General features: G+C 39.8%; 1 protein-coding gene across 2 annotated transcripts in view; it reads left to right on the top strand.

Moving 5' to 3' along the window:
• The window catches only part of slc2a15b (solute carrier family 2 member 15b), a 124,642-nt gene that overhangs the window by 85,638 nt on the left and 15,199 nt on the right, over positions 1 to 23,805 (top strand). For both annotated transcript variants that reach the window (XM_062033285.1, XM_062033284.1), the window contains exons 6-9: positions 1,164 to 1,296; positions 17,576 to 17,763; positions 22,777 to 22,887; positions 22,970 to 23,071. In XM_062033285.1, the coding sequence (XP_061889269.1) occupies positions 1,164 to 1,296; positions 17,576 to 17,763; positions 22,777 to 22,887; positions 22,970 to 23,071 (534 nt within the window). The remainder of the gene's footprint in view (positions 1 to 1,163; positions 1,297 to 17,575; positions 17,764 to 22,776; positions 22,888 to 22,969; positions 23,072 to 23,805) is intronic.

Consider the following 23,805-nt stretch of genomic DNA (forward strand, 5'->3'; position numbering starts at 1 on the left):
TTGACTCCGCTGTAAGCAGACTTTTATTTATGTTTATTTAATATGTCTTTCATAATGATTGTGAATAGAGATGTCCGATAATATCGGCCTGCTGATATTATCGGCCGATAAATGCTTTAAAATGTAATATCGTAAATTATCGGTATCGTTTTTTTATTATCGGTATCGGTTTTTTTTGTGTTTTTTTTGTTTTTTTTATTAAATCAACATAAAAAAAACAAGATACACTTACAATTAGTGCACCAACCCAAAAAACCTCCCTCCCCCATTTACACTCATTCACACTCATTCACTTTCTGTTATTAATATTTCTGGTTCCTACATTATATATCAATATATATCAATACAGTCTGCAAGGGATACAGTCCGTAAGCACACATGATTGTGCGTACTGCTGGTCCACTAATAGTACTAACCTTTAACAGTTAATTTTACTCATTTTCATTAATTACTAGTTTCTATGTAACTGTTTTTATATTGTTTTACTTTCTTTTTTATTCAAGAAAATGTTTCTAATTTATATCTTATTTTATTTTATTAATTTAAAAAAAAGGACCTTATCTTCACCATACCTGATTGTCCAACTTAGGCATAATAATGTGTTAATTCCACGACTGTATATATCGGTATCGGTTGATATCGGTATCGGTAATTAAAGAGTCGGACAATATCGGAATATCGGATATCGGCAAAAAGCCATTATCGGACATCCCTAATTGTGAACGATAGGCAAAATTCCAAAAAAGGGCAGTTCCCCTTTAATGCATACAATTAAACACAAATAAGCATATACAATCAATTTGTTTCTCCACTAAGTGGATCATTTTAGTACATTGTTTGATTTATTTGCCTAATCCATTCCATAATGTATCCGTTAGTGAACAAAATTCTATAGATTAGCCGCACTTTTGTACAAACCGCAAAAGAAACGGCTTATTGTCTGGAAAATATGGTATATATTTAAGCACATTTGATAATAAACTACAATATAGCTGTGTTATTTATACACCTGCACTGAATAGTCTAATCCGACAGCTGCATCAGAAATGTGTTTATTTTTGCATTCTTACTCTGGTAATGAACATTGTTTATTAGTATGGGCCTAATGTTTTGGCCATTGACTGTATATGTAATATGTGTTGTGAATGTGTGTTTCCTCCTAGGAAGAGCACTGGCCACTGCTCATGTCCCTTGTGGTGTTTCCAACTCTGGTCCAGCTGATGTTTCTACCATGGTTTCCTGAAAGCCCACGCTACTTGTTGATTGAAAAGGGAAACACTCAGGCCACTATTGCAGGTTGGATATTTGTCACATGAAACATTTTGGGCATGATTTACTAAACGTTTGCATGTACTAGTGTTGTCCCGATACCAATATTTTGGTTCCGGTACCAGTTCCAAAGTGTATTCCGATACTTTTCGGTACTTTTCTAAATAAAGGGACCACAAATAAATTGCATTATTGACTTTATTTTAACAACAAATCTTATGGTACATTAAACATATGTTTCTTATTGCAAGTTTCTCCTTAAATAAAATAGTGAACATACAAGACAGGAGGGGTGTGGGAAAAAATCGATTCGAATTCGAATCGCGATTCTCAAGTTGTGCGATTCAGAATCGATTCTCATTTTTCAAAAATCGATTTTTATTTTTTATTTATTATTATTTTTTAAAAAAAACATTTATTTTTAATTTTAATTTTTTTTAATTAATCAATCCAACAAAACAATTCACAGCAATACCATAACAATGCAATCCAATTCCAAAACCAAACCCGACCCAGCAATAAACAGAGCAATTGCAAGGAGACACAAACACGGCACAGAACAAACCAAAAGTAGTGAAACAAAAATGAATATTATCAACAACAGTATCAATATTAGTTACAATTTCAACATAGCAGTGATTAAAAATCCCTCTTTTTTTTCTTTTTTTTTAATTAATCAATCAACAAAACAATACACAACAATACAACAACAATGCAATCCAATTCCAAAACCAAACCCGTCCCACCAATGTTAGGAATAACAACAAACAGAGCAATTGAGAGCAATTGAGGACACACAAACATGACACGGAACAATACAAATGTAGTGAAACAAAAATGAACATTATCGACAACAGCATCAATATTGGTAATAATTTCAAAATAGCAGTGATTAAAAAAAACAACCCTCATTGATATTATCATTAAAAACATTAATAAAAAATAATTAAAAAAATTAGAAATGAACAATAGTGTCACAGTGGCCCACACCTGCATCACATCTCACAAGCTTGACAACACACTGTGTCCAATATTTTCCACAAAGATATAATAAGTCATATTTTGGTTCATTTAATAGTTGAAACAAATTTAAATAATGGATCCCATATTCCAATATATGACTCATTATTATCTAAACTAAATGCAGTTTGTTCTACTGATATCATCTCCATAGCTTGTGTATACCAGTCAGTATGAGTTGGACTATCAACAGCTATCCATTTTTTAAATATTGCCCTTTTTGTTATTATGCATATTGAAAGAAAAGCATTTTTACTCTTTGATGACACGTTACTAAATTGATGGAGATCCCCAAGAATACAAGTTTGCAGTGTCATTGGGATGTTTATATTAAGGAATGTGATTGCTTCTTTTGTTGTTTTCAACCATAACTCTTTTATTCTCTGACATTCCCACAATAAATGAACAAGAGTTCCCTCAGCTGCCCAACACTTCATACATAACTTGCTATCTACTACACCAATTTTAAACAGCTGAGAAGATGTAAAATACAATCTATTCAATATCTTAAATTGAGTCAGTTTATCTTTAATGCTTCTAAAGGGCTTATTGGCATTTTTCCAAATATCATTCCATGATATGTCTCTTTCATCGAAAATGTTTAAGTCCATCATCCATTTCCGAACACATGCATCATTTGCATTTCTAGTGTGGTGTTCATTTATTATTCCATAAAATAGTTTAATTAATTTCTTAATTGTATCTTGATTAAAAAGTGCATCTTCCAGTTCATGGCTATTTAAAGACATACTTTCAGAGGATATGCATTTATTTACAGCGTGTTTTAATGAGATAAAATTTAAAAAATGATTTCTGGGTACATTATATTGGTCAACTAAATAATTGAACGGTTTAAAAGAGTTTTTATTAATAATATGATGAGGTTTAGTAATACCTCTGTCTTTCCATGTTGTCCATTTAACCACATTTTTATTAATTATGATATTAGGATTGTACCAAAGCGGTTGATTTACAGATGTCATTGGGTTGATTCCTAGTATTTTCTGGCACAGTTTTAGAATGTTAAAGGTGGCTTCTATTGGGCTCTGCCTCAATTCATTAGGTATTTTTTTAATATAATATAAGCTGCCCACATCAATGTCCAAATTCATTAACATATTTTTTTCTATGTTGATCCAATCTTTATCCGCAGAAGAATGAAATAAGTGGCTTGCTTGTTCACAACCGAAGGAGATATAATAATGTAATAAGTTTGGTAATTGTAGTCCTCCTTTATCTTGTGTACAAGACAACCTTAAGTATGAGCATCTGGCCTTCTTTCCACACCATATAAAATGTGATATCATTGTATGTATTTTCTTAAACCAACTTTTATTAATTAGGACAGGCATCATTTTCAGTATATAATTAACTGCTGGCAGTATACTCATTTTTACTATGTTCACACGACCCCAAAGTGATATTTGGAGACGTGACCAGCGTTCCATTTTGGATTCTATCTTATTTTTTAAATGTTTAAGATTTAGATCTCTACTTGCATAAAGGTTTGGTGTAATATGTAATCCTAGATATATGATTTCTGCCTCTTTCCATTTAATTTTGGAGTTCTGAACTTGTGATTTCTTGCAGTGTTTATTAAGTGGTAATATTTCACATTTGTCCCAATTGACTTTATACCCTGATAAACAGCCATATTCAGTAATGACATTATTGATATAGTGAAGAGAGGAGTTAACATGTGACAGGTAGACAATTATGTTGTCACAATACATCGACAGCTTATTATACTGAGAGCCAATTTTTATACCATGAATATTATTTTCACTTCTTATTTTTGCAGCTAAGGGTTCAATAACCAAATTAAATAATAATCCAGATGCAGGACATCCCTGTTTTACTCCTCTTTTTAACGAAAAAGGTTCTGAAATATGATTATTGGTTTTGACTGATGCCATGGGTCTTGTATAAAGCATCTTAATCCATTGTATAAAATTATCTCCAAATCCAAATTTACGTAATGTGCAAAACATAAATGACCAGTTTATGCGGTCGAAAGCCTTCTCCGCATCAACAGTACATACTGCTGTGGGATAAGGGAGACTTCTAGCATAGTAAATAACATTAAACAATTTCCTTGTATTGTCTGAAGATTGTCGACCTACCATGAAGCCAGTTTGGTCAGTATGAATTAATTTTCCTATTACATTTGATAATCGTGTGGCTAAGATTTTTGCCAATATTTTATTGTCCATATTGGCTAGGGATAAAGGACGATAATTACTGCAATTCAATGGGTCTTTATCCTTTTTATGTATCAATGAGATATGAGAAAAATTGAAGGTTGGAGAAAACAATTGTTTATTAAATGAAGATTGGTACATTTGTAATAATAGAGGAGACAAATCTTCACTGAATATTTGATAAAATTCTGTATTGTAGCCATCAGGGCCAGGAGATTTATTTTTTGCAAATGAATTTATAGCTTTTTGAATTTCCATTAATTGTATAGGTTCCTCCAGAAATTTTATGTCATGCTCTGATAAGGATGGCAGTTGTATTGCGTCTAAATATGATCGCATAGCTTCTATGCTACTGTCAAGACTTGGTCTTAGGCGTGGTTTGCTCTCCCGTGGTGCAAAAGAAATGGAACGGACGTGGCGTGCAGGTAAAGACATAGTTTAATTATAACTATAAACTACAAAGTACAAACAAAAGGGTACAAACAAAAGGCGCTCACAGAGGAGGTAAAAAACTTGACTAGGAAAACAAAAGGCGCGCACAATGGCGGAGAACTATGAACATTAAACAAACAAAAACTTACGTGACAAGAGATGAAACAAGAACTAACGTGACAAGGAACTGTGGACATGGCATGAATGGGTGATGTCGCCAGGACGAACAACAGAAACAGAAAAGCCTATATAGTGACATGAAAAGTGAAAACAGGTGCGTGACTAACTGTGAACAGGTGCATGACATGACTGTGAAAACGTGAGACAGGTGTGTGTGAGTCCAAACGTGGAACAGGTGAAACTAATGGTTGCTATGGTGACAAACAAAACCAGGAAGTGAAACCAGGAACTAAGGAAGTGTCCAAAAAACAAAACAGCACATGGCCAAACAAAAACATGAACACAGACATGACAGAACCCCCCCCTTACGGACAGATCCCAGATGTCCAAAAACAAAAAACAGGGTCAAGAGTCATGGGAGGGGGGGAGGGGGACATGGCGGTGGATCGCCAGACCAGGTGTCCCCGAATCCACCGGGGCAGAGTCAGGTGGCGACGGCGGGTAGACCGCCGCTGAACCTGACGAGGTGGGCGACCTGGGAATGGCCACATTCGTGGCAGACGAGGAGGTCGGCGCACCTGGCGTGGCGGACGCCCATGGAATGGCCACATCCTTGGCCGACGAGGAGGTGGGCGCGTTGTCGTGGCAGGCGGCGAAGCTTGGCGTGGTGCGTCAGGCGGCAAAGCTTGGCGTGGTGCGTCAGGCGGCAAAGCTTGGCGTGGTGCGTCAGGCGGCAAAGCTTGGCGTGGTGCGTCAGGCGGCAAAGCTTGGCGTGGTGCGTCAGGCGGCAAAGCTTGGCGTGGTGCGTCAGGCGGCAAAGCTTGGCGTGGTGCGTCAGGCGGCAAAGCTTGGCGTGGTGCGTCAGGCGGCAAAGCTTGGCGTGGGGGGTCTTTGTCTTGGCGTGGGTGGTCTTGGCCTTGGCGGTCTTGGTAGCGTGGGTCATGGTCTTGGCAGCGTGGGTCTTGGACTTGGACTTGGCGTGGTTGGTCTTGGACTTGGACTTGGCGTGGTTGGTCTTGGCGTGGTTGGTCTTGGCGTGGCGGTGCTGGGACTTGGTCTCGGTCTTGGTCACTTGGCGGGTCTTGGTCTTGGTCACTTGGCGGGTCTTGGTCACTTGGCGGGTCTTGGTCACTTGGCGGGTCTTGGTCTTGGTCACTTGGCGGGTCTTGGTCTTGGTCACTTGGCGGGTCTTGGTCACTTGGCGGGTCTTGGTCACTTGGCGGGTCTTGGTCACTTGGCGGGTCTTGGTCTTGGCTTTGGTCTTGGCGTGGGGCAGCCACGGGCGGCACTTGGCGGCGTGGGGCAGCCACGGGCGGCACTTGGCGGCGTGGGGCAGCCACGGGCGGCACTTGGCGGCGTGGGGCTGCGACTGGCGGCACTTGGCGGCGTGGGGCTGCGACTGGCGGCACTTGGCGTCGTGAAGCTGCGACTGGGCGTGGAGCAGGTACTGGCGGCGCTTGGCGTGGAGCAGGTACTGGCGGCGCTTGGCGTGGAGCAGGTACTGGTGGCGCTTGGCGTGGAGCAGGTATTGGTGGCGCTTGGCGTGGAGCAGGTACTGGTGGCGCTTGGCGTGGAGCAGGTACTGGTGGCGCTTGGCGTGGAGCAGGTACTGGTGGCGCTTGGCGTGGAGCAGGTACTGGTGGCGCTTGGCGTGGAGCAGGTACTGGTGGCGCTTGGCGTCGTGGGGCAGCCACTGGCGGCGCTTGGCGTCGTGGGGCAGCCACTGGCGGCGCTTGGCGTGGAGCAGGTACTGGCGGCGCTTGGCGTGGAGCAGGTACTGGCGGCGCTTGGCGTGGAGCAGGTACTGGCGGCGCTTGGCGTGGAGCAGGTACTGGCGGCGCTTGGCGTGGAGCAGGTACTGGTGGCGCTTGGCGTGGAGCAGGTACTGGTGGCGCTTGGCGTGGAGCAGGTACTGGTGGCGCTTGGCGTGGAGCTGGGCGTGGAGCAGGTGGATCTTGGCATGGTCGAAAAACTGGTGGTGGTGGTCGTGCTGGTGGCTGTGGCTTGGCGTGACGAAAGACAGGTGGTTGTGGTCGTGCTGGAGGCTGTGGCTTGGCGTGACGATGCTGAGCCACCCCACCTGAACAATTCCCAGCCCTAGCCCCCCCCTCAAGGAGCGGATACCAGACGCGCTCCCCGCGGTCTGGAACCGTCTTTTGGGGTGGGCGGAGGGGGTTCAGGAGGAGGGCAGAATCCTCCCCTCTAAATTGTCCAAAATGTCTTTCTTTCCCCCCCACCTGGGCTTTTGTGGGTGAAAAAAAAATTTCTGACTTGGGCGTGGCATGAGTCCTGGGGGGCGGGGCATGGAATTTGGGTGGCTTGGATTGAACCGGTAAAGAATTTGGGAAAACAATCTCCAGTTCTGTGGAATGCTCCTTGAGCTGCCAGGCTGGCTGATTTCCATTTCCGCCCGGAGGGGGAGGAGCCTGCAGGAGCGCAGCGTGCTGTCCGCTCACCTTCCCTGACGTCCTCGGTCTGGAGCGCCGCTTCCGGGACAGGGATGACGTGCCAACGTCCCCGGGCCAAAGGGAGCTGATCGGCACCAGTTTGCCGGTCGGACCCCACATGAGATCCCTGCGCTCCATGGGGGAATGGCGGAGTGTCTCGGCTTCCATGGCGCGCAGGACCTCCCACGTTCCTTTGTCCAATCTTGCGGGAGAGCTCTCGTGCTGGCGACATCTGTCAAGACTTGGTCTCTGGCGTGGTTTGCTCTCCCGTGGTGCAAAAGAAATGGAACGGACGTGGCGTGCAGGTAAAGACATAGTTTAATTATAACTATAAACTACAAAGTACAAACAAAAGGGTACAAACAAAAGGCGCTCACAGAGGAGGTAAAAAACTTGACTAGGAAAACAAAAGGCGCGCACAATGGCGGAGAACTATGAACATTAAACAAACAAAAACTTACGTGACAAGAGATGAAACAAGAACTAACGTGACAAGGAACTGTGGACATGGCATGAATGGATGATGTCGCCAGCACGAACAACAGAAACAGAAAAGCCTATATAGTGACATGAAAAGTGAAAACAGGTGCGTGACTAACTGTGAACAGGTGCATGACATGACTGTGAAAACGTGAGACAGGTGTGTGTGAGTCCAAACGTGGAACAGGTGAAACTAATGGTTGCTATGGTGACAAACAAAACCAGGAAGTGAAACCAGGAACTAAGGAAGTGTCCAAAAAACAAAACAGCACATGGCCAAACAAAAACATGAACACAGACATGACAGCTACAATCTTTCTCAGGCTTATATAAATTTGTATAAAATGTTCTAAACGTTTCATTGATTTGCTTGGGATCAACAGCAATACTACCATCTGAAAGTTTAATATTAGATTTATGATTTCTAGTCATCTGCTTCTTTAATCTTAAAGCAAGGAGCTTTCCAGCTTGCTCGCCGTATTCATGAAACTTTAATTTTGCCCTATTAATTTTATATTCAACCTTTTGCTTTATTATATTATCATATTCCATTCTTTGTTTGCAAAGTTTGATCCATGTTTCCTGATTATACTGTTTGGCCAATGTGTCCAATGTGTTTGATTCCATTCAATAATTCATTTTCTTCAGCACGTTGTTTTTTATTCTTAAAGCTTGCAATCCTAATAAGTTCTCCTCTTACACAACATTTAAGTGCTTCCCATATTGTGGAAATGTCAGAGACAGAATCCTGGTTATTTTTAATAAAATCTGAAATAAATTCTTTAGTTCGTAATTTATTTTCCTCACTATCCAATAAAGAAATATTAATTTTCCATTGTTTGAATTGGAAAGCGACAGGAGGAAAGCTTACGTCGATTTGAATTGGACTATGATCAGAAATAATTATTGGGTGAATTTTAGCCTGCACGTTTTCTACAATTGCCTTAGGATCAAAGAACATATCAATTCTTGAAAATGACTGATGTCTGTTTGAATAAAAAGTGAAATCCTTCTCATATGGATTTAAGGTTCTCCAAATATCTATTAGGTTAAGAGTTTGCATTATTTTCAGAAGAGAAAAAACAGATTTCTTGGGTTTAACGATCTTACCAGTTTTATCAATATTTGGATTTATTGTTAAATTTAGATCTCCACCCATAATAATATCAGAATCAACAAAATCTGCCAATTTGAGCTCCATGTCACCAAAGAAAGAAGGTTTATCATCATTGGGTGCATATAAGTTTACCAGTGTGATATTGTTATTATCTATATGGCAGTTAATAATCATATATCTACCCTCTGGATCTAAAAATACACTATTTATAATATAGTTAATCTTTTTGTTAAACATTATAGCAACACCAGATCTTTTAGAGGACAGTCCAACACCAACTATCTCACCAACCCATCCTTTTTTCAGATATTTTAAATGTTCAGTTTTCAAATGGGTTTCCTGTAGAAAAGCAATGTCAGTAGAAAGATTGTTTAGATGCTTCAGAATTTTTCTTTGTTTCACCTGTTCATTTGCACCTTTTACATTCCAAGATATAATTCTCAAACATTTTCTAGTCATTGCAATATCTTATGTTTGTGTTAACTGGTTTTCTTCCTTATGTGACAAAAATTATCAAACATAACATTTAGTAAATGTGTCCTCTCAATATATAATTTAACTGGGTTATTTTTCCTTGTCAATCCCCCTACCTCCCCCCTCCCATTGCTCTTTACCACAAAATAAAATAATTTAATTAGCAAAACAAACATGCTTAAAGAAAGTAAAATAAATTAAAGAGAAAGAAAAAAAGAGATAATGGAAACAAGATCATAAGAGAAGGAGAAAACTAAAAAGTAGAACAGTAGAAGATAGAAGAATAAAAAACTAAGAGATAATCAAACTAAACTAAACAAATATCACCAATCGATCAAGTAGTGGTATAAAAAGAAAAAACAGAACCAGGCCAATAATACATCCCCCCATAAAAAAACAATTTTTGGACAGAAATTAAGAAAAAAGTACCTGAAATAACTTCATCGAGGTTTCTGGCGGTATTAAACGTTTCCATGACTACCTGTGCATGCATGACGTCATCATCTCGCACCATTGTTTTGGTGTGGTTGCAATGTTCTTTTCAGTCCGTTTGGATTTTATCAACACCGCCACTCAACCAGTATGTAATACTGGCATTTCTAAAAAGAGTACCTTAGATGTAGAGTTTGTCCACAATTAGACGGGTTCGTTTGTTGTTCTTTTTAGCCTCATTCATTATTGGATACAACAGTCGTCTTCTCTTGAGTATCTCGGCTGGAAACTGGTCACTAATGGAGAATCCCTCATTGACATTATCATTAGACATTTATAAAAAATAAATAAATGAACAATAGTGTCACAGTGGCTTACACTTGCATCGCATCTCATAAGCTTGACAACACACTGTGTCCAATATTTTCACAAAGATAAAATAAGTCATATTTTTGGTTCATTTAATAGTTAAAACAAATTTACATTATTGCAATCAGTTGATAAAACATTGTCCTTTACAATTATAAAAGCTTTTTACAAAAATCTACTACTCTGCTTGCATGTCAGCAGACTGGGGTAGATCCTGCTGAAATCCTATGTATTGAATGAATAGAGAATCGTTTTGAATCGGGAAAAAAATTGTTTTTGAATCGAGAATCGTGTTGAATTGAAAAAAAAAAATCGATTTTGAATCGAATCGTGACCCCAAGAATCGATATTGACTCGAATCGTGGGACGCCCAAAGATTCACAGCCCTACAAGACAGAGCATAGAGTTAGTTGTCTAGTGCATCTTTGATAAATTCTACGGTGTCAGTTAAAGCCATACTGTGAAATGTTTTTTCCTAAAACCGTATTGGCTATAACACAACAGTCTATGTTTATCAATTATTTGTTGTAATGTGGTCCGGAAAAGCCTCTCTAAGATTTTAGAGCATTGGGGTAGTAATGAAATCGTACGGTAATTTGAAAACAAATGTTTACCACCGCTTTTGTACAGAGGAAGCACTTTCGCCTTCTTCATTTCAGGAAAAAAAAACGTTTGAAAATTATTAATTACAGACATATGTCAGTGCTGGCACTAGAGCCGTGAAGATGTTTTTTAACAGTCTCATTAATAAACCATCTCCATCAGTGGAGGCTTTTGGTGAGAACTCTCTGAATAGAGAAGCCACTTCATGCTGTGACACTGGTGTCAGGAACATGTGCTCTGTCATGTTGCTGTTATCACTTCTTGAGTCAAAATAATTCCAGTGCACATGCGAGGGACGAATGTTTCTGGCCAGTGACGGGCCCATCTGCACAAAATACTCATTCAATTTCTCCAGAATCCGCTTCTTATTTTCCTCCTTCACCCCGTTTATCTCAAAGTGAGTTGGAAATGACCTTGTCGTGGCTCTTCCAGCAACCTTGTTTAAAATCTTCCACAGGCTCTTAGTATATTTCCGGTTATCCGTCAATAGTTTATCATAACAGTCCTTTTTCTGTTTTCTGATTAAATAAGTCAATTTATTTCTCAACGCTTTTGTCATCCAAGGCTTTTTATCTTTGTGTTTTTTACTTCTGCATGAAGTAGTGATTACCAGACAGTGCATGTTGTATGATTCAATTATTGTGTTAAGGAATATCTGATATGCGGAGATGGTATCCGATTCACTGAATACACTATTCCATTCTTTGTTTATCATGTCACATTCAAAGGCCATGATTCTCCTTTCATTACAGAGCCTTCTAATGGTTTTTGTTTCTGGTTTTTGAAGTGTGCAATAATCCAAACTACAGATGGATTATATCAGTTATATCAGTTACCATAGACCGCTAGTTGTTTTAGTGTCTAGTATGTTGGTAAAAATATTGTCAATTAGAGTGGCGCTCTGCTTCGAGGTTCTACTAGGGCGTGTGATAAGAGGTCGCAAGACATAGGCATACATATAGTTAATAAAGTCCTCATTCGGGTTGTTGTCATTGGGGTTTAACAGATCAATATTAAAGTCACCATATAGAAATATATTTCCTTGTTTCATTTCTGCGATTATTTCCCCCAGGCAATTTCCAAATATATCAATGTTTGAATTTGGAGTCCTGTAAACACAGCATACGGATGATTTTTTTTTTCTCCTTTCAGCCCTGAGATTTGAATTGTTACACACCCGATCACATCATCAACCACTCTAGACATATTTTCCAGGATCTTAAAATTAATGTTTACATCAATAAACAATGCAACTCCACCCCCAGATTTGTTGATTCTATTTTTGCATACAAAGTTGTAACCTTCTAGGTGGAAGTCCATACCTTTCTGCTCATTAATCCAGGTTTCCGACACAGCAATTATGTTGAAGGGCTTGTCAAATGATGAAAGGTAGTCCTGTATTTGATAAAAGTTAGCATATAGGCTCCTTGCGTTAAAATGAATTATTGAAAGAATTCCTTTGAGATAAATGTTGTCGTTGAATCTACCCTCTGTGTAATATCCACAGTTGTTTACCTCGTTGTAATAGAAATGATAATCCGGGTGAACTTCTTCATTTTGGTCTTCATATCCTTGATGCAGATCAGATGATATACTTATTTTTCCATAAATAGCGATCAGGTTATCCAATTCATTCTTATTTATTTGTGAATAATCCGGTTGAACTGAGTTCATTGAGCTGTCTTATTCCATATGTATCTTTTTACCTATTTCTAGTCATACTCCAGTGCTCTGATCAGCACCGGTTTGGTGGTATCTGATCCATTTGGTCTGATGTAGACTTTTCAGTTAGCCGTCCAGGTGTTTTGAATCCTCTTATTTGTCTTCAGCTGGCGAGCCTTCCAAGTGATTGTTGCATTCTTCTTGGTGAGATTTTCGTTTACATACACTCTGGAGCCTTTCAGTTTGGTGCATTGCCTCAGCGGAGCACTTTTGTATTTCTTGTTTGTGAAGGACAGCACCACGGCACGGGTGTGTTGTCACCGTCTCCACTCCCTGCTTTTTTGGGAAGCAGATAGCAGGTATCCACATTTCCAGGATCCAACTCGATGCCTTGTTTGTGTAGAAACCCTCTCATATGAGCTTCCACAGATTGGATCTCCTCCTCATTTGGGTTCACACTGAGCCCTGCTGTTGCACCGGCATAGCTCCTGGGCCTTATTTTCAGGCCAGTCACTATGACATCGTTGAGTTTCCCGACTTGCTCGAGCTCCTCAACTCTGTTGGTCAGGGATTTTATTTGTTGGTCCTTTTTGATGTTTTGGTCCTTGAGGTAACGGATCTCCTTCATGAAGTTGTCCATCTGGACCTTGATGCCATCAAGGCTTTCCAGTTGGCCCTTGATACCCTCAAGGGTGACCAAGACTGTTCCATATTGATCTTAGATTGTTGACATGTCCGGTGGATTGGACTTGTCTTTTCTGCGGTCTGGCATTTTCAATCCTCTTAATTTCCAAACTGATTTTCTGTCATCGGCTGTACTCTCCGGGCAGCAGAGGTTGTTATGGTTGAGCTTGACCTTGAGCTCTCCCACAGATCTCGCTGTTCTCTCCTTTTCATTTTTTGCGGCTCCAGACAGATTTGTTTTTTGTATTTTTGGTCCAATATGGCTCTTTCAGTATTTTGGGTTGCCGACCCGTCTTAGATGTTTGGCCTCTCATCCGAGTAGTTTTCATCAGTTCATGCTCATAGACTTAGCTTGGACAGATCTAGTCTGAGCGCTTAGTGCTAAGGTCCTAACTATTCATCCTTTAACATGTGGAGGAGGATAAATAGTTGGATGAACATGAGGAGGAACATGAGGAATGATTTCACTAGTGTGTGTGTGTGTGTGTGTGTGTGTGTGTGTGTGTGTGTGTGTGTGTGTGTGTGTGTGTGTGTGTGTGTGTGTGTGTGTGTGTGTGTGTGTGTGTGTGTGTGTGTGTGTGTGTGTGTGTGTGTGTGTGTGTGTGTGTGTGTGTGCGTGCGTGCCTGCGTGTGTGTCTGAAAGTGCGTGTGGACATGCGTGTGAGTAAAAAGCTGTTATAAATGTTAGTTGCCCGAATCAAATGAAGAATTTAGTGCTGCGTCCCTGATGATACCAGAAATAATACAAAACCCAAAACCAGTGAAGTTGGCACATTGTGGAAATGGTAAATAAAAACAGAATACAATGATTTGCAAATCCTTTTCAACTCATATTCAATTGAATAGACTGCAAAGACAAGATACTTAACGTTCGAACTTGAAAACTTTATTTTTTGCAAATATTAGCTCATTTGGAATTTGATGCCTGCAACATGTTTCAAAAAAGCTGGCACAAGTGGCAAAAAAGACTGAGAAAGTTGAGGAATGCTCATCGAACACTTATTTGGAACATCCCACAGGTGAACAGGCTAATTGGGAACAGGTGGGTGCCATGATTTGGTATGTGAGAGTCTCTCACTGTTGTCCGGGTTCCATGGACCACCAAGGATAGACATTACGTTGAGCAGGTTTGACTTTGTTTATTTTTCAATTAAACCTTTCAGTCTCGTCGTGTCGCTTTTCAGCTCTGCCGCTTCTTCCACTGCTCGCTCTTCGGTCCGCTTTTCAGCCGGCCACGTCTGCGTCTTCCTCTGGCTCTCTTCTCTGTGAAAGGACTGCAGTCTACCTTGTCTGTATGCACATGTGTTATGTGAGCAAGTTTTAATGTCGTAAATGTGATGTTTTATGTATTTGTTTACTGTTTTTAATGTAACCTTGCTGCTGCCCTCTTGGCCAGGTCTCCCTTGGAAAAGAGATCTTTGATCTCAATGGGATTTTACCTGGTTAAATAAAGGCTAATAAATCTTCCTCTTGCACGCTGCAACTCCTTCTTCTGCCCCCTCGTTCTCGGCTGCCGCCCTTTTACACACTTGGAGGAGATTACACAATTGTGCCCAGGTGGGCGATTCTCGCACCTGATATCTGTTACGGCGGCGATGCCGGCGCGCCATGCCTCACCGCTGGCCCGCCGGCCACACCTCCTCGCCGCTATCTTGGGGTCGGCCCTGGCGTGCCCCGCCTCGCTGTCGGTCTGCCGGCCACGCCTCCTCACAGGGTATAAAAGCAGCTGCCATGAAATGCTCAGTCATTCACAAACCAAGGATGGGGCGAGCGTCACCACTTTGTGAACAAATGCATGAGCAACAGTTTGACAACATTTCTCAACAAGCTATTGCAAGGAATTTAGGGATTTCACCATCAAAAGGTTCAGAGAATCTGAAGAAAATCTGAAGAAATCACTGCACGCAAGACCACGCAATGCCCATGACCTTCGATCTCTCAGGCGGTGCTGCATCAAAAAGCGACATCATTGTGTAAAGGATATCACCACATGGGCTCAGGAACACTTCAGAAAACCACTGTCAGTAACTACAGTTTGTCTCTACATCTGTAAGTGCAAGTTAAAACTCTTGCAAAGCCAAAGCCATTTATCAACAACACCCAGAAACGCCGCCGGTTTCGCTGGGCCGGAGCTCATCTAAGATGGACTGATGCAAAGTGGAAAAGTGTTCTGTGGTCTGACGAGTCCACATTTCAAATTGTTTTTGGAAACTGTGGACGTCGTGTCCTCCGGACCAAAGAGGAAAATAACCATCCAGACTTTTATAGGCGCAAAATTGAAAAGCCAACATTTGTGATGGTATGGGGGTGTATTAGTGCCCAAGGCATGGGTAACTTACACATCTGTGAAGGCACCATTAATGCTGAAAGGTACATACAGGTTTTGGAGCAACATATGTGGCCATCCAAGCAACGTTATCATGGACGCCCCTGCTTATTTCAGCAAGACAATGCCAAGCCACGTGTTATAACAGCGTGGCTTCGTAGTAAAAGAGTGAGAGTACTAGACTGGCCTGCCTGTAGTCCAGACCTGTCTCCCATTGAAAATGTGTGGCGCATTATGAAGCCTAAAATACGACCCCGGACTGTTGAACAACTTAAGCTGTACATCAGGGGTGTCCAAAGTGCGGCCCGGGGGCCATTTGCGGCCCGCAGCTAATTGTTTACCGGCCCGCCACACATTCTGGAAATGCTATTGCAAAAATAAACATTACAAAAAGTGGAATGAGGTGAAATCTAACTAGAAAAAGTTGCAATGTTGACACAAAGCTGCCATGCAGGCTGTTGTTTTTCTTTTGTCTATCTTTATTTTTATTTTTTTTGCCATTGCTTAAAAAAAAAAAATCAATGTTATAATGAATTATTGACCTATTAAAGGCTCCAATTATTTAAAATATTTCACTTTAAAATGTTTTATGTGGAAAATATTGCATATATTGTGTGGTTGCCATACAAAAACATCAACGTTTTCTTTGACAAAAGAGCATAAAACAAACAAAATAATAGTTTAAACGTAAAATCGACCGATATATCTGAAGTTGATCTCGTAACTTAAGTGTTGAAAGTAAAAAAAAAAAATAATACAAGTGTATCACTTTATGAGTGTGGCACCTTTTGTATCCTAAATATATTTAATGGGATTTTATTTATTTTTTCACTGTGATTACTCAAAAATAACAATGAATTAATATCAACGGTGTCTTGCATTATTGATGTTTTTAAGGCTCTAATTACTTCACATCAAACATTGCTTTCTGAATGTTTTGGGCAGTGGGGGAAATACTGCATATTTCAGTTTTATTATAAAAAACAAAGTTGTCTTGACAGAAAAGGCATAAAACCTTTTTGTTTTTTTAAATTTTATATCAACCTGAAGTTGATATACTGTGGAGATTTACTGTAAGCGTTAAATAAAAAAATAATTTGACTTGTTTTTAACATTTTAATGACTGAGACCCTTTATGGTCCCCGGGAGCCCTAAAGGGGAAAAAAAATCCATATATTTTGTTATGATTTGAAAATGAAAACTATCAGGCTTTAATTTTTCCGTGTGCGGCCCTCAGTGGAAAAAGTTTGGACACCCCTGCTGTACATCAAGCAAGAATGGTAAAGAATTCCACCTGAAAAGCTTCAAAAAATGGTCTCCTCAGTTCCCAAACGTTTACTGAGTGTTGTTAAAAGGAAAGGCCATGTAACACAGTGGTAAAAATGCCCTGTGCCAACTTTTGTGCAATTTGTTGCTGCTAATAAATTCTAAGTTAATGATTATTTGCAAAAAAAATTAATACGTTTCTCAGTTTGAACATTAAATATCTTGTCTTTGCAGTCTATTCAATTGAATATAAGTTCAAAAGGATTTGCAAATCATTGTATTCTGTTTTTATTTACGATTTACACAACATGCCAACTTCACTGGTTTTGGATTGTGTAGTATATATACTGGTGCACCTGGTAAAACACTTTAAACATACAGTACTGCAAAACAACTGGCAAGTGTTTAAAGAACCCCTGAAAAGGAGCCAAGCGCTCACAGCAGATTGTATGACACTTTCCCAGCTAACATAAGTTAAATATTTCCATGTGGACTCAGCTCCCCGAGACCCCGAACAGGTTGAGCTGTAGAAAATGGACACACATGTGTTCATGCATAAACACACATGTTTAACAACTTCATCACTTCCTAAATAAACTGCTGCGTCAAGTCAAATACTTTGATTGAAAAATTCTGTGCATCTCTTGGTTTACGAGCCCACTCTGTCCTGCAGCCCTCAAGTTGTTCCGTGCCAGAGGAAACATCCAGGTGGAGGTGGAGGAGATGCAGGAGGAACAACGCTCCTTGTCCTCCATCCAGACCGTGTCTGTGTGCGGCCTCCTCAAGGACCGCTGCGTTCGCTGGCAGGTCATCACCATTATCGTGGTCAACATCGGAATGCAGCTGTCTGGGATTGATGCGGTGAGTGGTAAACATCTCCGTGGGCTCGCTCATGTATTTGTGCAGACACTGTGCAGTTGTTATGACAGCTCCCCGCCGTGCACCTCCCATCTGTATGCCTTCCCGTCCATATATCACAGTCCCACTAAGCAGGGGGCGCACACAACCACGCCTCATTATCTTCAGGTCTCCTCTCTCGGCATTGGAGAGTTGACCCATCTACAGTACATACAAGCAACACACTCCTGTACTCACTGCACCGTGCCATTGGAAGCTGTCGGCATGCTGGTTCGCATGCTAGTACCAAACCCCAGCAGGAGTGCACCCCGCTGTGTTCTCCAGTCCCTGTGCTTTCAGATTGCAACACCGGAACATGCATTTATAATGACAAATTCATAATGAACAAGGCCCGGCTATCTGTCTTATCCTGAAAGATGGTGCCTATAGCTGTTGGAGTGGATCACATGTCAATCTCAAGTCAAACGGATAGACCGGGGGTCGGCAACCCGCGGCTCTAGAGCCGCATGCGGCTCTTTAGCGCCGCCCTAGTGGCTCTCTGGAGATTTTTCAAAAATGTATGAAGAATGGAAAAAGATGAGGGGAAAAAAATCTATTTTTATGTTTTAGTATGGTTTCTGTAGGAGGACAAACATAACACAAACCTCCCTAATTGTTACAAATCACACTGTTTATATTAAACGTGCTTCACTGATTCGAGTATTTGGCGAGCGCCGTTTTGTCCTACTAATTTTGGCGGTCCTTGAACTCACCGTATAGTTTGTTTGCATGTATAACTTTCTCCGACTTTCTAGGACGTGTTTTATGCCACTTCTTTTTCTGTCTTATTTTGTCCACCACACTTTTAACGTCGAGCATGAGTGCACAAAGGTGAGTTTTGTTGATGTTATTGACTTGTGTGGAGTGCTAATCAGACATATTTGGTCACTGCATGACTGCAAGCTAATCGATGCTAACATGCTATTTAGGCTAGCGATATGTACATATTGCATCATTATGCCTCATTTGTAGCTATATTTGAGCTCATTTAGTTTCCTTTAAGTCCTCTTAATTAAATGTATATCTCATGACACATGTAATATGGCTTTTAATTTTTTGCGGCTCCAGACAGATTTGTTTTTGTATTTTTGGTCCAATATGGCTCTTTCAACATTTTGGGTTGCCGACCCCTGGGATAGACCAACAATATTCGCACTCATATTCACACGTTCTTTAGTGTTTATTAAAACTGAACATGCTGTACAGTTCTATGGAAAAGTGTTTACATCAATCAATCAATTTCAAGCCACAACGACATCCTCGGCTCAGATCCCACATCAGGGCAAGAAAAAACTCAACCCAATGGGATACAATGAGAAACCTTGGAGGGGACCGCAGTTGTGGGGACCCCCCCTGAGCGACCGGTGCAATGGTACTACAGTTTCACAGTAGTACCTCAACTTCAGTGTGCCCCAACTTAATTGTGTTTTGAGACAAGAGCTGTTTATTATGCTTTAAAGAGGAATTGCACTTTTTTGGAATTTTACCTATCGTTCACAATCATTATGAGAGACAAGACGACAGATGGATTTTTTTTTTAATACATTATAACTCGTAAATAAAAGTCCAGTTACAGCAGAGCCAATGGGAGCTCCTCTATTTCGTCCATCAAATCCAATAAATAACCATTCAAAAACCACCAACAGTACTCCATTTACATTTGGTGATTTCAATATTTACCGAGTATTAGTGATATTGTTATTATAAGCGCTAACACAGACCAACTATTTTTAGTGGCCCTGTGATCACTCCTGTGTGTTCCTATGTTGACATCACCGAGTGGTCTGCTGCTTCCTGTAAGTTTATTGTAGATCATAAATCATGCACCTGGACAGAAGACGTCTGAGTAGGTATTCCAACTAGTTGGTACACTTTGACAGCCGTTTAGGACCCGAAACCGGCAAGGACGTGACACGAAAAGATGCCTGGTCCCCCACCTGCCCACCCAACCCCGCCCGCCCAACCATTTTGTCTGTGCATATTATGGTCATTCTTCACCTAAATGGGAACGTATGAACATCCCAGCAGTCGGCATTATAATGACAGCAGACCTTGCACAGTAAGTGTGTTTTATCATCAGTGATGAAGGAAAAAAAAGCAAACGTTGAAATTAATGATCAAACTACGTAAATATTAAATGTTATTATAAATGTGCCCATTACTACATTACATATATATTTACATTATGTATATGAAACCCTAATGGAGGTGTTTGGATGTTTTTCTAAAGGCTTTATAGGCATTGTAGTTCCATTGTACGCAAACTTTTGATCGCATTTATTTAATACCTAGAATGCAAAAAAAAAAAAAAAAAGACATCCATCGTCATGTCTGTCATAATGATTGTGAACGATAGGCAAAATTCCAAAATAGTGCAGTTCCCCTTTAAGTTAATTTGAGTAACAAGCATACCCATTAACTTTCTTGGAACCTCCGATTTGGAATCATGATAACAGGACATCTGCTGATTGGAGTAAGTGTTGTCTGGTGTATCGACAAATTCAGAAGCCGTTCAAGGCAACCCGAAGCTGCCAAAAAGATTGAAGGATGGGCAGAACTGTGTGCACTCTGACTTTTAATGATTTCTGAGCTAAATTGCAAACTGGACAACATCTTGCAGAAGCTGTCTGTTCTGCAAGGCGAAGTTCGAATCAATTTGAGGACCACGCATGGACAATTACAATAAAACGTTTATTTTGTTTTCGCTCGCTCAAAAACAAACATTATACCCCACGTCCCACACCTTCATCGCTTCGGACCTGATACTCGCCTCTCCCGCCCTCTTCAATTCTGGAGTTTTGTGTGTCGTTATATATGGCTATATGTGCTTTACTCCAATTTGTTTCTGGTCTCAAACTGAGCCCACCCAAAGGAGCTTAATTTGGGATTTGCCTCTTTCTTCCTCCCCACCCCCCAAGGTTGACCTTTTTCCTACCTTTCGACAGGGCGCCGCCCTTGTGGTGACCCGTCAGTCGTCCTGTTCTGTCTACTGTGTGTCTGTTCTTGGACGGGTTGTACTGAAAACAAATGTTGTTGTACTTGTTATGTGCAATGACCATAAAGTCCCATTCATCTCTATTTGTTAGTTGGCAGTCATACTTGCTAGCATTAGCTTATAGCTAGAGATCAACATAACTTTGTTTTTCAACCATGGGAAGGAAGAAAGTGAGATTGGAGGACAGTGCTGAGTAGAACAGGGGTGTCAAAAGTACGGCCCGAGGGCCGGATCAGGCCCGCGAACAGGTTTTATCCGGGCCGTGGGATGAGTTTGCTAAGTATAAAAATGTACCTGAAATTTTTGAATGAAAGAAACAGCCGTTCTAAATGTGTCCACTAGATGTCGCAATAGCAATTCTTTGTATCTTTGTAGATGATGCTACATATGTACAAAATAAACCACATGATGTTAGTACATCAATCGAGGAAAATGAGCAAACTACATAAATGTAATTATTAGAGATGTCCGATAATATCGGCCTGACGATATTATCGGACGATAAATGCTTTAAAATATAATATCGGAAATTATCGGTATCATGTTTTTTTTTATTATCGGTATCGGTTTGTTTTGTTTTTTTGTTGTTTTTTTTTTTTTTTTTTTTTTTTTAAATCAACATAAAAAACACAAGATACACTTACAATTAGTACACAACCCAAAAAACCTCCCTCCCCCATTCACACTCATTCACACAAAAGGGTTGTTTCTTTCTTTTATTAATATTCTGGTTCCTACATTATATATCAATATATATCAATACAGTCTGCAAGGGATACAGTCTGTAAGCACACATGATTGTGCGTGCTGCTGGTCCACTAATAGTACTAACCTTTAACAGTTAATTTTACTCATTTTCATTCATTACTAGTTTCTATGTAACTGTTTTTATATTGTTTCACTTTCTTTTTTACTCAAGAAAATGTTTTTAATTTATTTATCTTATTTTATTTTATTATTTTTTTTTAAAAGGACCTTATCTTCACCATACGTGGTTGTCCAAATTAGGCATAATAATGTGTTAATTCCACGACTGTATATATTGGTATCGGTTGATATCGGTATCGGTAATTAAGAGTTGGACAATATCGGATATCTGCAAAAAGCCATTATCGGACATCCCTAGTAATTATGTAGTAATTTGATTTTGATATAATGTTTTTATCTTGATGGATTGAAAATGAACACCAATGAGTTGACTGATGAACATTATCACATCATTTATTCAGAAGATATAAATAACGACAAATAAAGATAGAATACTATTAACTGCAACATGTAAGTGTAAAAATAAAACCCAACAACATTATGATTTGTACAGTTTCAGAATGTGCTTGTTCTATTTTTAAACAAAGAAAACAATCTGAAGTTGTCTTTATTTGTAAGTTATCATGCTGTGATTTTACCAATCCGGCCCACTCGGGAGTAGATTTTTCTCCATTTGCACCCCGATCTAAAATGAGTTTGACACCACTGGAGTAGAAGAAGCATTGGTATTTCTAGTATGGCCATAAACGAATGTGAAGTATCCAAACAACAAAAGAATAATGATTTATTATATTTTAAAAGAAGTGTAGATAGTGCCATTTTACAACATGTTTTCTTGATCCAGACCTTCACAAATTGTTGTAACGTTCCGCTATTCTCCACACGTGTACGTGCTTGCATGACCGCTTGGATGGTGATCATATTCTACCCACGGTTACTTAATCAACAAGATGCCATTTAAGTCACAAGCTCATCCGCGCTGCATGGGAGATAAATGTTGCATCAGCGCCATGTGATTAATGAGGATACACAAATTAATTTTAAAGGGAGCTCTTGTCGGACGTTCTCATTGATGATAGCGACGCATCTCAAACATGCGAGTGATGTGATGAAAATGATTGCAGTGATAAATCACATGGAAATTCTTGCAGTTTAAAACCATCAACTATGGGTTCTTTTGTGGTTTTTATGTATCGTGGTATTCTCATTTTCAGATCTGGTTCTACACAAATGATATATTTGAGAATGCTGGGATTCCTGAGCCTCATATCCAGTATACCACAGTAGGAACTGGGGCCATCGAGGTCATCTCTGGGATGCTGGGCGTGAGTATTCAGGACCATAATAATAATATTACCAATAAGCTGACAAATAGATGAGGTGATGAGCTGGTGTCTTGTTTTGCAGTGTTTTACCATTGAGCGTGTAGGCAGGAGACCTCTGATGATTGGCGGCTACCTCTTCATGGCCCTCTGCTGTGCTGGCATCACGATATCAGCCCTCTTCCAGGTAAACGCCGATACATTCTTTTTCTCTGGCTATGATCCTTTAAAGCAGGGGTGTCCAAACTTTTTCCACTGAGGGCCACACACGGAAAAATTTAAGCATACGGGGGCCATTTTGATATGTTTCCTTTTCAAACCATAACAAAATATATAGATTTTTTTTTTTTAACCTTTAGGGCTCCCGGGGACCAATCAAGGGTCAAGGGTCTCAGTCATTAAAATATTAAAAATAAGTCAAATTATTATTATTTTTTTTTACAGTACATCTTTATATCAACTTCAGGTTGATATCAAGTAAAAAAAAAAAAAACAGGTTTTATGCCTTTTCTGTCAAAGACAACTTTGTTTTTTATGGTAAAACTGAAATATGCAGTAGTTAGTAATTAGAGCCCTAAAAGATCAATAATGCAGGACACCATTGATTTGAATTATTTAATATTTTTGAGTAATCACAGTGAAAAGTTAAATAAAATCCCACTAAATATATTTGGGATCCAAAAGGTCTCCCACTCATAAAGTGATACATTTTTATTTGTTTTTTTTTTACTTTTCACACTTAAATTACAAGATCAACTTCAGATATATCTGTTTATTTTATGTTTGAACTATTATTTTGTTTGTTTTATGCTCTTTTTGTCAAATAAAACGTTGATGTTTTTATATGGCAACCACACAATATATGCAATATTTTTTCCACATAAAACATTTTAAAGTGACATTTTTTAAGTAATAATTCAT

Source organism: Entelurus aequoreus, linkage group LG22 (assembly GCF_033978785.1).
Source record: "Entelurus aequoreus isolate RoL-2023_Sb linkage group LG22, RoL_Eaeq_v1.1, whole genome shotgun sequence".
Lineage (NCBI taxonomy): Eukaryota > Metazoa > Chordata > Actinopteri > Syngnathiformes > Syngnathidae > Entelurus > Entelurus aequoreus.